This window comes from Planococcus citri, chromosome 1, assembly GCF_950023065.1.
Source record: "Planococcus citri chromosome 1, ihPlaCitr1.1, whole genome shotgun sequence".
NCBI classification, from domain to species: Eukaryota; Metazoa; Arthropoda; class Insecta; order Hemiptera; family Pseudococcidae; genus Planococcus; species Planococcus citri.
The window spans coordinates 5,004,669-5,018,888 of NC_088677.1; the positions used below are offsets into that span (position 1 = coordinate 5,004,669).

Sequence of the window (14,220 nt, forward strand, 5' to 3'; positions counted from 1 at the left end):
TTTGCAATTTTGACAAAACATTTGACATAGTGTAGGTGGCCCGCATCGTTATAAGCGGTCATTATATTAAGGACCACTTAAAGGGATGCTTATTTTAACTACCCCTTATACCGATAGGTATCGGAAACGTGTAGGTATCTTTTAAATATTAAGAAATGTACAAATACCAGTGTATTTGTACATTTGACGTCATGAACGGCTGAATCCCCTTTACGAAGTAAAAACTATATCAATTACAGGGTTGACAGCCGCAGCGACATTTACACCCCGAGATAGGAAAATAAGGCGATTAATTAACTAAATTTATTATAAAGAATGCTCGCTTCTCGACAGATAGCGGCATTTCTTTGACAATTAGCATTAGCGCCTTAAGCCCTTTACACACTCATTTTTGACCATTCTACCTCGGGGGAGGGACTAAAATTACCCTGTTTCTTACATATACTGAGATTCAAAGTATTCAGTATGAGAATAGGCATCGAATAGTGTACAATTTCGTATCCTCGTCTCTAATATAAGTGTAACGTGATTTTACTTTAATATCATAGATATTCTAATCATGGGATGAAGGAATAAATCTATGAGAACGAGTTCGCGTTCGATGTTTTTGCGTTTTCCCCATCCCGTGATGGCTAATACTACTGTGATTTCCGTGATCTTCAGTCCGTTGATCTGCACCACAATTAATAATGTGTACCTTTTTGGTGATTCGCCTGATAAGCGAATCATGCAAAGTTCAAAGTGATACCTCGTTTAGTTAAGTGTCATCATTGCCTACAGTATTGGACAGGCCCAGACAAGCGATGACAAACATGTACAGTTTTGGTGAGTAAGTTTGAATTAACTTACTTCAGCTAGCGACTTTAACTACAGCTACTCGCCAGTGTTGATAGAATAATTTATAATCTTGAGGGATTTTGGGTTATTCTAATTTATTTATTTAATTCATGGCAATGGAGTATAACAAAATTACATCTTGTTTCTTTCGATATATGTATCTGTGCATCGTAGCTATATTTTAATATCTATAGTTACGAGTTAAACAAGTGCTTTGTTAATGTAAATATGACGTGAAAATGTTTATACTCTTCCTTGAGGGGGCTCATAGGGAAATATTGATGTTTGTAATAAGGATCGGATATTTGTCTATGTAAATTACCCTTCAATACAATGTTTTTAATTTGTTTTGATGTCTGAATTATTTCCTTCGTCACTACATAATGATTGATCATAGTATTTCTGCATAACATATAAAAACCTCTGAATGAGCTAGCCCAGGCAACTAATAACAACCTTCACATTCTTCCCTTAGAGAGTGTGAAGAAAAATCTAAATAGCTAGATAGGTATGGGTAACTATATCAATATAGCGCAGTTATGCCAGAAGTAACTATGTCACATTGGCAGATTTTTTAAATTAAAAAATGGGTTTAACTGCAATTTTGGCAAAAAATATAACTTTGGCAATTTTTATGAAGAGCAGAGTTGTTTGTTGGAAATTTTGGCAAACACCAATCTTTCCTACAAAATTGATCAAAAAGTAGAGTTTCTTATAATTTGCATAAAAAAATTTGATTAGTGGAAATGTTGGCAAAAATTTACCAAAAAAAATTAAAATTTAGGTTATTGGCATTTGAATTGCAATCTGATTTTTGACAAAAAAATTATTTTTTAGCCACTTTGATTTTTCTGTTTTTTTTTTTTTTTTTTTTTTTTTTTTTTTAGCAATTTGTCGGTGAAAATTGATAATTTTTACAGTTTGTAGAATGTAAAATTTTGGACGAAGAATTGTTCACCGTTGCTCAAAAACACTGAAATATTTGAATTTCTCATAACATTTTAACCTGTTTCGATTAGTGGAATGACGGCTTTTTCAGAATTCCTGAAAATCAAAACCTATTTTAACACATTAAATGTTCAAAAATGCTCGAAAAACATTGTAGCCAAAATTCTAATTTCATTAGTTGATATTTATAGGTCGCGTGGAATCTTTTTCAAAAATCCCTATAAAATCATCGCACAATTTTATTCTCGAAATTCTTCAAAAGTGCTCGAAAAAAGTTTTGATGGGGATTTTCAATTTTCTACTATCATTTGTAATAAATTTTAATTGGTCAAATGACACCTTTTCCTATCAAAAAAAAAATCAAATGTAGGTACTTTATAACCCAATTTTTGGTTAAAAAAATCTCCAAAAATGGCTAAAAAATAAACATTTTCGTTGAAATTTTTGAATGGAAAGTATTACGATGTTGCGTTGCCAAGCGACGTTTGTTGCTATGTCATTATGCACTTATAGCTGCATAATGCCGGGCATTTTGTAACCTGTAGGGTGAAACCATCAGTTTGAGAGATACGGGCAGTGAATTATTGAGTTGATCAAAAATCCTAAGGAAAGAGCTGTGAAGTTGCGTTTCTTTAAGATTAATACCTACTTAACAAACATGTGTTTCTTATATTACTTTTGCTTCTGCGCCTGTAAAGGGAAAAAATTGTCGGCAAAACAGAAGGTAGCTAAAATAAATCAAAAAAATATATAATGTAGGTATATTTAAGTAATACCTATTTATATACTCCATTTCAGGAAGGTTATCTGTGGCTAAATGGAAAGTTCAAAAAAGTCAAACCACAAACCTTGGTTAAAATCGTGGATCAGTTGGCAGCTATGGATCCAAAACACAGAGATGAAACATGGAATGGAATTGTGACAATTGTCGAGGAAATTTTGAGTAAGATTGATTTTTAAATTTTCATACATGACCCCCCCCACCCTCGATTTTTGGAGCACAGCGAGGCTTCGAGGGGTCGGACCAAAAAAATTAATTCATATTCGTACTCAGCGACCTCGAAAACATACCATTCGATATATCACTCGACTTTTCACGATTTTTCAAAATTTTGGCCCCTTTTTGGGGTCACAGAGAAGCTTGGGGGGAGGGGGGTGAACCCAGAAAATAAGTTCATATTCGTATTCAGCGATCTCGAAAACATACTATTCGATACATCGTACGTCCGGATTCGTTTTTCAAATTTTATTGAAAAATCAAAGCACACCCCCCCCCCCCCAGATTTCCGAAAAAAAATTCATGTGCCAATTTTTTCCTTTTCGCTCCTGCTTGTTTACGTTATTTTCCCGCTCTATAGGCGTACCTAATGGATTTTTCATTTTGATTACAAGTTTCTCCTCAAAAGGGAACCAGGTTAACGGTGGAAGAAGTAGCAGCATTGCTGAAAAAAAAGAAGAAAGCTGCGAAATCTTGGGAACGAAGTACTCGTAGTAAGACTTGACTATCGAATTTTGACTGATGAATTTTATTGGATAATTATTGTATTTACGTACGTTTGTTTTTTTTTTTTTTTGCAGATAAGAATATTTTACCACCGGTTGCGGGTTAAGATCTCAATATTCTCCTGATCTCACTCTCACAATGCCTATGAAAGGTGATAGGTGTGTTGTTGTCGAACAACTACAAATTATAAAATTGGACGAGACATGTGAAATGAATGGAACAGACAATAGACTGGTTGAACGAATGCAAATGAAACATATGTACATTACGTATTGTTGTACAAACACTTTGGAATATTACGAATAAATTATGTTGAAAATGTTTGGCAAAAATTTGGATAAAAGTTGGCAAAATTTCCACCAATGGAAACGCTCGATTATTGCCACGAGGCAATATTTTTGTCAAATACGCACGTTTCAAAATATTAACGGTTAAATTTTTGAATTTCAAATTTCAAAAATAAAAAATGAAGGGAAGATATGCACATTTTTTTTTTCTTCAGTAATTCGTAATACCTTCTAACTACTTACATATTATTTATATTTTTCCTGCTTACTATAATTAGGCACTAAAATTCCTGTACCTAAGGGTTGGTTTGATGAATTCTTATGATTTGCTTGCGGGCTCCTGTTGCTAAGGTTATGTAAAAAATTTCATTCAAGTAAATTTTTTTCAATTTTAGTGAAACCAAAAATTGTAAAGCTAAATTCAGAAATTTTTCAAATTTTACTTCAAATTAAAAATCAAAAATTTAAAAAAGTTAATTTCAACCGGATTGAAATTATTTTTTTTTAATTTATTGAAGAAATTTGTGAATTGATTTTTTCATTTTCAATAATTCGAAAAGAATTATTTTGTAAAATGAAAATAAAATAAAATGCATAAATAAAATACATAATCTGTATTCAACTCTACAATTTTTGGTTTCACTGTTTTTTGTTTTTTTTTTTAAATCCATCAAAGTTTCAATTTTATTTTCAAATTTTATTATTATATTCACTCAGAATTTTTTAAATTATAATTATTTTGTATAGATTTCTTACAAACTACGTTGAAAATATACTTACCTATTTTCAATTTTAATCGATTAAAAAAATTAGTTACCTTACTGATACAATTTTAATCGTTTTCAAATAATTTTAAATATATCATCTTTTTTAACAAAAATTACATTATGTATTTTACAAGATAAAATGATTTAAAACAAAAAAATATAATATTCTAAACGGTTACTCAAGTACCTATGTACTTTCTTTTTTTAATTTTTAAAATTTTTGAAATATTTTCAGTGATACTTGAGCACATTTTAATTTTTATTATTATAATTTTTTTCTTTTCAAGGTAAGCCTATTCTTAGAAAATTTTCAATTCAAATTATTCGGTATTGAAATTATAATTTTTTGTTTTGGAGTGATGGAGGGGGAGGGTTTGAAATTCAAAAGACTGTTTGCAGTGACTTTTTTTAAAAATTAGGAATTTTTGTTCTACAAAATTATTTGAATGTATTGGTACTTTTGATAAACTTTTTGCCAATTTTAAAGAAAAAACATTTTTTTCTTGGTAATTTTGACAAAAGATAAGCGTTTTCTACAGTTTTTACAGAAAAGTAGGACTTTCTGCGATTTTGTCAAAGAAGTAAGATTTTTAAAAGCGCGATTATTATTTCCAAATTTTTTGATTTTATATTTTTACATTGTTTTACCTACTTACCTTTTACAGCTGAAAGATCATAAATTATTCATTCTTCTTAGTATCAACAACAACGTGGAGATGGTAATTCGATTTCATGTACCTAATTTATTACTTATATACAGTATGACACAAAAGTAATGCTTGGTGGGTTTCATTTTCAAGTGGAAAGAACTAGCGAGATAGATGAAGTGGCGTTGAATAGGGAAAAATAAGGGCTTTCAAAAGCGACCTTGAAAATTTCAGGCCCATGCACAGGGTGTCCACAAATTGAAACACCGGTTTGGTCAAAAAATCAAACTGGTTTTTACTGTTGCAATGTATTCTACACACTAAGGCGACAAAAACGTGATATGAATTTTTCGAAACCGGTTCATTAATTTGCAACCAGTTGACAAAAGATACCTAAAAATTGTAGATACAGAAAAAAGCTTGAAACAAAAGTTGTAGAGCGTGAAAAAGTGACGCAATTCTGCCTAATCCCATTTCGAAACTGGTTTATTGGTTCGCATTCAGCAACCAGTTTTTGACAATCTTCTAAAAATTGGAAATGAAGAAAAAATCTTGAAACAAAAGTTGCAGAACGTAAAAAAATGATCCATTTTCGCTGATCGGATTTTGAAACCGGTTCATTAATTTACGACCAGTTATCAAAAATCTTCTAAAAATTGGAGATCAACAAAAAAGCTTGAAACAAATAGTTGTAGGGTGTGAAAAATTACACAATTCTGTTCAACCAAATTTTGAAACCAGTTCATTGGTACACATTTAGCAACCAGTTTTTGACAATCACATAGAAATTGAAGATGGAGAAAAAAGCTTGTAACAAAAGTTGTAGAGCGTGAAAAATTGAATCATTATTTGCTGATTGGGTTTTAAAAATGGCTGATTAATTCGCAACCAGCTGTAACTTTTGATGGTTTGCTGCATATTAATTAACTGGTTTCAAAATCTGAATCCAGAAAACAAAATTTTGCACCTTTTTCGTACACTATATTTTTAATAGTTATAATTTGTAGGTACATTGGAGGGAGGGGGTGTATCATGCAATTTCCGGTACAAAAATCAAAATTTTAACATTCTGAGCCGTGTGATCTGAGTCCTTGAGAGCCAATGTGAGCTTGGAACGAATGCATATAATTTGGCCCATAGAGTTTTTTTGAGAGGGGGGGGAGGGGGTTTGACTGAAAATTTGTCAACAGAACTAGGAAAAAACTTCCCATTTTGCCGATTGATATCATATTTAATAACTTAATAAGACTTATGAAAATGTTCATTTTCTGTTTTGAATTTTTGGGGGCCCAAAAGTGATTTTACACTAATTTTAAAAGAGGAAAAAATTGGCCTGAGCAAAAGTTTTTGAAAATTTGATTTCAAAAGATTTGAAAATGAGACTTTGAAAAAAAAAGAGGAAAGGCCAGAGCGAGGCGAGGGCAAAAACTATGGAAAATTTGTATTTTGAGAGAACTAAAAAAAAACAATGTTTTTCAATGCAAGGAGTTCGTTTTTTGGTTTATAAAATTATGTCAGAAGTGGAAAGATGTTTTCAAGATGTTAATTTTGATTTTGATAAGAAAAAGGTCAGAGAACAGGTCCACGTGAAGGCGAAAACTATTGAAAAATTGTATTTCAAGAAGTATAGGTATGCGAGAATTTCATTTTTTACTTTGAAACTTGAATACTTTGTTGACGATTGTTTAAAAAGAATTTCAGGGGCAAAAGCTTTAGAAAATTGTAGTTTAAAAAGCAGAACAATATCAATTTTAATGTAAGAAATTCTGTTTTTCTTATCTCAATTTTTTCAATTTCATCAATAGTTTTTTGAAATTTTAAGCGAGAAAAAAATCACCAAATTGGCCCAAGCAAAGCGAGGGCAAAAGCTTTTCTAAATTTGTAGTTTCAAGAAGCGAAACAGTGGTAATTCTAATGTGAAAAATCCAGTTTTTCCACCAATGACATTTTAAAAAGTTTGTTCAAAACTAACTACTTTCCAAACACAATGAATAATTTGAGAACATATAGAAAACAATAATTTAGCCCGAGCAAAGCGAGGGCAAAAGCTGTTGAAAAAAATCAAAATTTTGAAGATACATTATGGTACAATCGGCCCAGCTTATTATGGTTGCATTTGTCCGGCAAATTGATTTTATTAAGGGGGTGATTTTATAAAGCAAACTTTTGAAAAAACACAATTTTCACATAAAAAAATTTACTACAACTTCACAAAGTACATCCATACTAAAAAGATGGATTAAACTTATGATAGGTACTCCCAAATTCGCGATTTAGGTACATAACATATCTATTTTTCAAATTTTCAAATGTTTAGACCTTTTTCCTTTTATCATCACTCGAGAGAAAGTTGTTAGAAATCAAAATTTAAAAATAAGAGAATAATAAGTGAAAAATTCCAAAATTTTTGATTCAAAGTATGAAAAAAAAAGCCATTTTTCCAAAAATACCTCAATATTTTCACAAAATGATTCTGCTAAGCGCGGAGTTTGATTACATTAAACGAGTGATTTTCTGTGTAATTAGGTACAAAAAATTGGGACCAAGCCATTTGATTGCATTAAACAGGTGATTTTATTAAGCGAATCCATAATAAGCGGGGCAGACTGTAATTTTGTCCGCAAATTAACATTTAAATCCTTTCAAAATTTTGTATGTTTTTGACGTTTTTCATACTTTTTTGGGTCATTTTCCAATTTCATACCTTTTTTGTAAATTTGTACTTTTTTTGGGCCAGTAGACACCCTGATGATCAATTTTTAGCTGATGTTCAAGAACATGGTTGCTAAAGGAAAGGCGAACCAATGAACTGGTTTCAAAATTTGGTTGAACAGAATTGTGTAATTTTTCACACCCTGCAACTTTTGTTTCAAGCTCTTTTCACTATCTACAATTTTTGGGTAGTGTGCTGTGTGATCTCTGCTTTAAATGTTTGTGTTTGTTTGAATCTTTCATTCCTCAGGCCTCCATGCTGCAAGTGTTGATAATTGTATTTTAATCAAACAAGAGTTAATAATGGTTTCTCTATTGCAGAACTTGTCTCGATTTCCGCAACTGTATCTTTCAAAAAAAGCATCCAATGGAGGAGCTGCAATGGCAAAAGTGCACCCCACTGCATAGAATATTTATGTAGTCGCATATAATAATGGTGCATCCCGGTGACGTACCTATCACAATAAAGGAGAGACAATGGTTATGAGTTTTTACTTTTATTCGAGAAAATAGCCACAAACCAATTTAACATTATGAACATGTATTTATAATGTAAATATTTTTAGTATCTCTACACGTATTGTGTACAATATGAATAATAAAATTAATTAATGAACCGTATTTTACTGGGATAAAAATTAAAATCTCTCATAAGCTGCATTCACTCATTCAAATGGGAAGTGTTGAATAGCAAAGCACATAAATATGGAAAAGTTGTGTTCAAATTAATTAACAAGTTCAAAGGATCTGTAATTAATAGTTAGGCTCTTTCTAACAAGTTTACATTCCACTTGGGTAGAGCACATGAACAAATAGTGATAGCATCTTACTATCACTACTTGTCCATGTGCATTATCCAAGTGGGATAAAAACGAGTTAGAGTTGTTCAGTTGGCCAAGGTTGATTTCTTTGGACCTGCAACTAGTGGGTTGAATCCCAAAGTTTATTTAATTGGATCTGTAAATAATGGTTTGGCTACTTCAAAGTAGTTCACATTCCACTTGGATAGCCCCGCAGGGATAGCCAAATGGAGATAGTATCTTACTATCACTACTTGACTATGTGCACTATCCAAGTGGAAAGTAAACGAGTCAGAGTTGTTCAGTTAGCCAAGGTTAAATGGACACCTGTGATTAGTGGTTTGAATCCCAATGTTTATTTAATCGGATCTGTACTTGATGGTTTGACTTCTACAAACTCGTTCATGTTCCACTTGGAAAGAGCACATAGCCAAATGGAGATAGTATCTTACTATCACTACTTGACTATATGCCCTTTCAAAGTGGAACATGAACGAGTTGGAGTTGTTCAGGCAATGTTGATTTATTCGGATCAGAGAGAAGTGGTTGGGATCCTAATGGGAGAGGCCAAAGTTGATTTATTCGGATCTTTAATTAATAATTTAATGGTTTGGCTTCTTCAAACTCATTTATATTCCACTTAGACAGAGCACATAGCCAAATGGAGATAGTATTTTACTATCACTACTTGACTATATGCTCTGTGTAAGTGGAACATGAACGAGTTGGAGTTGTTCAGTTAGCCAAGATTGATTTATTTGGGCCTGTAATAATTAGTGGTTTGAATCCTTCAAACTCGTTAAATGATCAGTAATGGGAAAATAGCCAAAGTTGATTTATTCAGATCTGTAATTAATGGTTTGGCATCCTTCAAATTCGTTTACATTCCAACCAGACAGAGCACATAGCCAAGTGGAGATAGTATCTTACTATCACTACATGACTATGTGCGCTGTATGGTTGGAATGTGAAGGAATGTGAAGAAGTTTGAAGGATCAAAGCCATTCATAAGTTGTTAGTCAAACGACACATCCAAGTAATAATTGATTAGTTCAATTCTTTTGTTGCTTGTAACAGCTTGAGAATTCAAGATACGTCCTTCAAAGAACCAATTGAAAGTCAACCAGATTCCAAAAATATGTAATAAATTTGTTTACTTCGACATGACACATAATTTAAATTATCAACATGAAAAATACGAATTGAGTATGGAGATTTTAGTAGAACTTTGTCAGATGAAACAGAAGTCGGATCTATTATTAGCGGTTTGGATCCTTAAAACTCTTTGAAAATAGCCAAAGTTGATAGTTCAGATCCTTCGAACTCGTTCACATTCCATTTTGATAGAGCACATAGCCAAATGGAGATAGTATCCTACTGTCACTACTTGTCTTTGTGCTCTATCCAAATGGAATGTCAACGGGTTCGACGGATCTAACTAAAGATTCATCAGTTGTTTAGTCAAACGAGGCATCAAAATTATTTCAGTACAATTCTTTAGCTGTTTCTGAAACAGCTTGAGAATTCATAATAACGTTGTTCAACAAAACCACTGAAAGTCAACCAGATTCCGAAAGGATGTGATACATAAATTCATTTACTTCGATATCACATAATTTAAAATTATCAATATGAAAAAATATACGACTCGAGTATGGGGACTTTGATATAATTTCGATAAATGAAACAGAAGTCGGATCTACAATTAGTGGTTTAGTTTGGATCCTTCGAACTCGTTATGTAAATAATCAGTAAGGGAAAATAGCCAAAGTTGATTTATTCGGATCTGTAATTAATAGTTCAGATCCTTCAAACTCGTTTATATTCCATTTAGGAAGAGCACATAGCCAAGTGGAGATAGTATCCTACTATCACTACTTGTCTTTGTGCTCTTTCCAAATGGAATATCAACGAGTTCGAAGGATCTGACTAAACGATTCATCAAACTTATTTCAGTTCAACTCTTTAGCTGTTTCTGAAACAGCTTGAGAATTCGTGATATATCCTTCAACAAAACCACTGAAAGTCAACCAGATTCTGAAAAGATGTAATGCATCAATTCATTTACTTCGATATCACATAATTTAAATAAATTATCTATATGACAAATACGACTCGAGTATGGGGACAGTAATAGAATTTTGATAAATGAAACAGAAGTCAGGATCTATAATTAGTGGTTTGGATCCTTCGAACTCGTTGAATAATCACTAACTGGAAAAAAACCAATGTTAATTTATTCGGATCTGTAATTAATAGTTCAGATCCATCGAACTCGTTCACATTCCATTTAGATAGAGCACATAGCCAAATAGAGATAGTATCCTACTATCACTACTTGTCTTTGTGCTCTATCTAAATGGGATGTCAACGAGTTCGACGGATCTGACTAAACAATTCATCAAAATTATTTCAGTTCAATTCTTTGGCTGTTTCTGAAACAGCTTGAGAATTCATAATATGTGATCTGTCACGAGAAAACCAACTTAGTGTCCAAAAAATTTATATCTTTTTTATGGTGGATATTAGTAGTACTTAGGGTGCTGAATCCGACTGTGGGGGTTGAAACGTTCGCGAACGATTCTCTTGACCCTAAATCTGAGGTCAAAAAATAGAGCAACTACAGTAAAAGTTGAAAAATTTTTTTTTTTGATTTTCTTGAAAAGTATGTTCTGGGGAGTCTAAATGCAAATTTTTGCAACAATCGGCCCACATTTGGAGGATTTGTGCCATATTTTGGAATTTGAGTAAGGCTTGAGCTGGAAAAATCAACTCTTTTCAGCTTGAACAAATTTGTTAAAAAACGTGATTAATTTAATAATAATAACTTATTCTTCATTAAAAATTCATACTCGGGTAGTTTTTGCAACATTTTTGGTAAAAATTTCAAAAAAATTGAAAAAATTGATTTTGGAAAATTTTGATAATTGGACTTGGCAACCTTGAATGCGATGATTTTGAAAAAAAAAATTATCGGGTTATGTTGACACTCAAGGGGGCCAAAAGTGGTGCAAGTTTCACGGAACTACAAATTTTTGATCACCTGATACATAGACTCAAAACTTCAAATGCCCTTCCTGTAAAATTTACGTTTTTGACACTAGGTTGGTTTGTTGGTTATGTCGTTCAACAAAACCACTGAAAGCCAACCAGATTCCGAAAAGATGTAATACATAAATTCATTTACTTTGATATCACATAATTTAAATTATCAAAATGAAAAAATAAAAATATAAGACTTGAGTATGGGGACGTTAGTAGAACTTTGTCAGATGAAATGAAACAAAAGTCAGATCCATGATTAGTGGTTTGGATCCTTCGAACTAGTTAAGTAAATAATCAGTAACGGGAAATAGCCAAAGTTAATTTATTCGGATGTGTAATTAATAGTTCATATCCTTCAAACTCGTTTACATTCCATTTAGAAAGAGCACATAGCCAAGTGGAGATAGTATCCTACTATCACTACTTGTCTTTGTGCGTTTTCTAAATGGAATGTCAACGAGTTTCAAGGATCCGACTAAACGATTCATCAAAATTATTTCAATTGAATTCTTTAGCTGTTTTTGAAACAGCTTGAGAATTCGTGATACTTCATTCAACAAAACCAATGAAAGTCAAACAGATTTTGAAAGGATGTAATACATCAATTCATCCACTTCGATAACACATAATTTAAATTATCTACATGAAAAATACGACTCGAGTACGGCGACAGTAATAGAATTTTGATAAATGTAACAGAAGTCGGGGGTCTATGATTAGTGATTTGGATCCTTCGAACTCGTTGAATAATCAGTAACTGGAAAAAAGCCAAAGTTGATTTATTCGGATTCGGATGCGTAATTAATAGTTCAGATCCTTGGAACTCGTTTGTATTCCATTTAGAGAGAGCACATAGCCAAATGGAGATAGTATCCTACTATCACAACTTGTCTTTGTGCTCTCTGTAAATGGAATACAAACGAGTTTCAAGGATCCAACTAAATGATTCATCAGTTGCTTAGTAATACGAAGCATCAAAATAATTTCAGATCAATTCTTTAGCTGTTTCTGAAACAGCTTGAGAATTCATGATGTAGTTCAACAAAACCACTGAAAGCCAACCAGATTCCGAAAAGATGTAATACATCAATTCATTTACTTCGATATCACATAATTTAAATTATCAACATGAAAAATACGACTCGAGTACGTGGACAGTAATAGAATTTTGATAAATGAAGCGTAAGTCGGATCTATGATTAGTGGTTTGGATCCTTCGAACTCGTTAAATAATCAGTAACGGTAAAATAGCCAAATTTGATTTATTCGGATCTGTAATTAATAGTTCAGATCCTTTGAACTCGTTTACATTCCATTTAGAAAGAGCATATAGCCAAATGGAGATAGTATCCTACTATCACTACTTGTCTTTATGCTCTTTCGAAATGGAATGTCAACGAGTTCGAAAAATCTAACCAAACGATTCATCAGTTGTTTAGTAAAACGACGTATCTAAGTTATCAATCAATTCAATTCTTTATCTGTTTCAAACAACTTTAGAATTCATGATACGCCGTTCAACGAAACCATCACAACCAGACTCCGAAACTATCTAATGAATTCATTTACTTTGACGTCAAGTAATTTAAATTATCAACATGTAAAATACGAATCGAGTACGGGGACATCGGTGGAACTTTGAGAGATGAAACAAAAATACATGCATAACATAATTTCAATACAAGAACAAAAGTAAAAGCTCACTGGTACGAATAAAAAAAACGCAATCGAGTGCAGCGAGTATAAACATAAATACAAATTCAAAACACACAATGATTGTGAAAATTGTAATCCAATGCCTGATGCATTCCACGTCTTACTTTGGTCATGATCGAAGGATCTGTATTTTCGTAACTGAAATGTTCCAAATATCCGTTATTTTCGTTGAAAACGACTAAATACCATCTGATTAAGGAGAAATATCGAATACAAAATGATATGTAATTTAAATCAATACGTAAATTTGTAACATAAAGGATACATCCTTCGATACGATTCGAAGACTTGAGCCATTTCAACTTCGTTAATCTTTTCAGAGCATTTAAACGTTTCCTGCGGAACAATAAAATGAATCAGTATCGTTAAAACATTCGTATTTCGTTATATTTCATGAAACTGTTCACTTACTTGGCTATTTCTATTTCACAGAGCGATTTTTTCTCTTCCAGTAGCGATAGTAAGTCATTACGTTGGAATAGTAAGTTAGTCTCTTGCGATTTTAGTTCGTCGTATTTTTGCTGTAAGACATTGTACTCTTGATGAAGGTCTATTAAAGAGAAAAAAAAACACGGTGAATTTCTCAAGTTACATTATACTTATTTAACGTTTTTCTAGACTTACTTTTGCAATCGGTTCTGATGTTCTTGAAAGATGTCAAGTAGTTGGCACGAATTCCAATGTCGTTTAGTAGAGTGGAAAAACTTGTATTATCCAACTCTTGAGAGCTGTCGTTTGCCTCCTCTTCGAGTACCCTTTTAAACTTTTCCATATCGTACAAAACTCACGATTATTCGGTACAGAAAATCTAAATTACAATTCAAATTGCGAAATTTTTCAAACGAAATTTTCATTGTCAAAATATATAAAACGCCACGCCATGATGCTAAAAATGAGACGATGACGCCAACGGTCAACGGTGATACCTGAAACGGCCAACGATTGGCTAACGAAAGC

General features: G+C 32.3%; 1 protein-coding gene across 1 annotated transcript; it reads right to left on the reverse strand.

Annotated features, from left to right (window-relative positions):
• Positions 1-8,183: 8,183 nt before the first annotated feature.
• On the reverse strand, positions 8,184-14,179 carry LOC135845660 (uncharacterized). The gene is made up of 4 exons (XM_065364419.1): positions 13,888-14,179; positions 13,675-13,813; positions 13,529-13,599; positions 8,184-13,441 (listed from the first exon to the last, which is right to left on the reverse strand). Exons 1-4 carry the CDS (start codon positions 14,033-14,035, stop codon positions 13,308-13,310), a joined length of 492 nt encoding a protein of 163 aa, XP_065220491.1. The 5' UTR covers positions 14,036-14,179; the 3' UTR covers positions 8,184-13,307.
• Between the last annotated feature and the right edge of the window lie 41 nt (positions 14,180-14,220).

Excerpts from the sequence above, each read along its gene's own strand:
- LOC135845660 (XM_065364419.1), bottom strand. The coding sequence starts at position 14,035 with ATGGAAAAGTTTAAAAGGGTACTCGAAGAGGAGGCAAACGACAGCTCT. Across the intron at positions 13,814-13,887 it reads CATCAGAACCGATTGCAAAA|ACCTTCATCAAGAGTACAAT; the intron begins GTAAGTCTAGAA and ends TCTCTTTAATAG. Across the intron at positions 13,600-13,674 it reads TGTGAAATAGAAATAGCCAA|GAAACGTTTAAATGCTCTGA; the intron begins GTAAGTGAACAG and ends ATTGTTCCGCAG.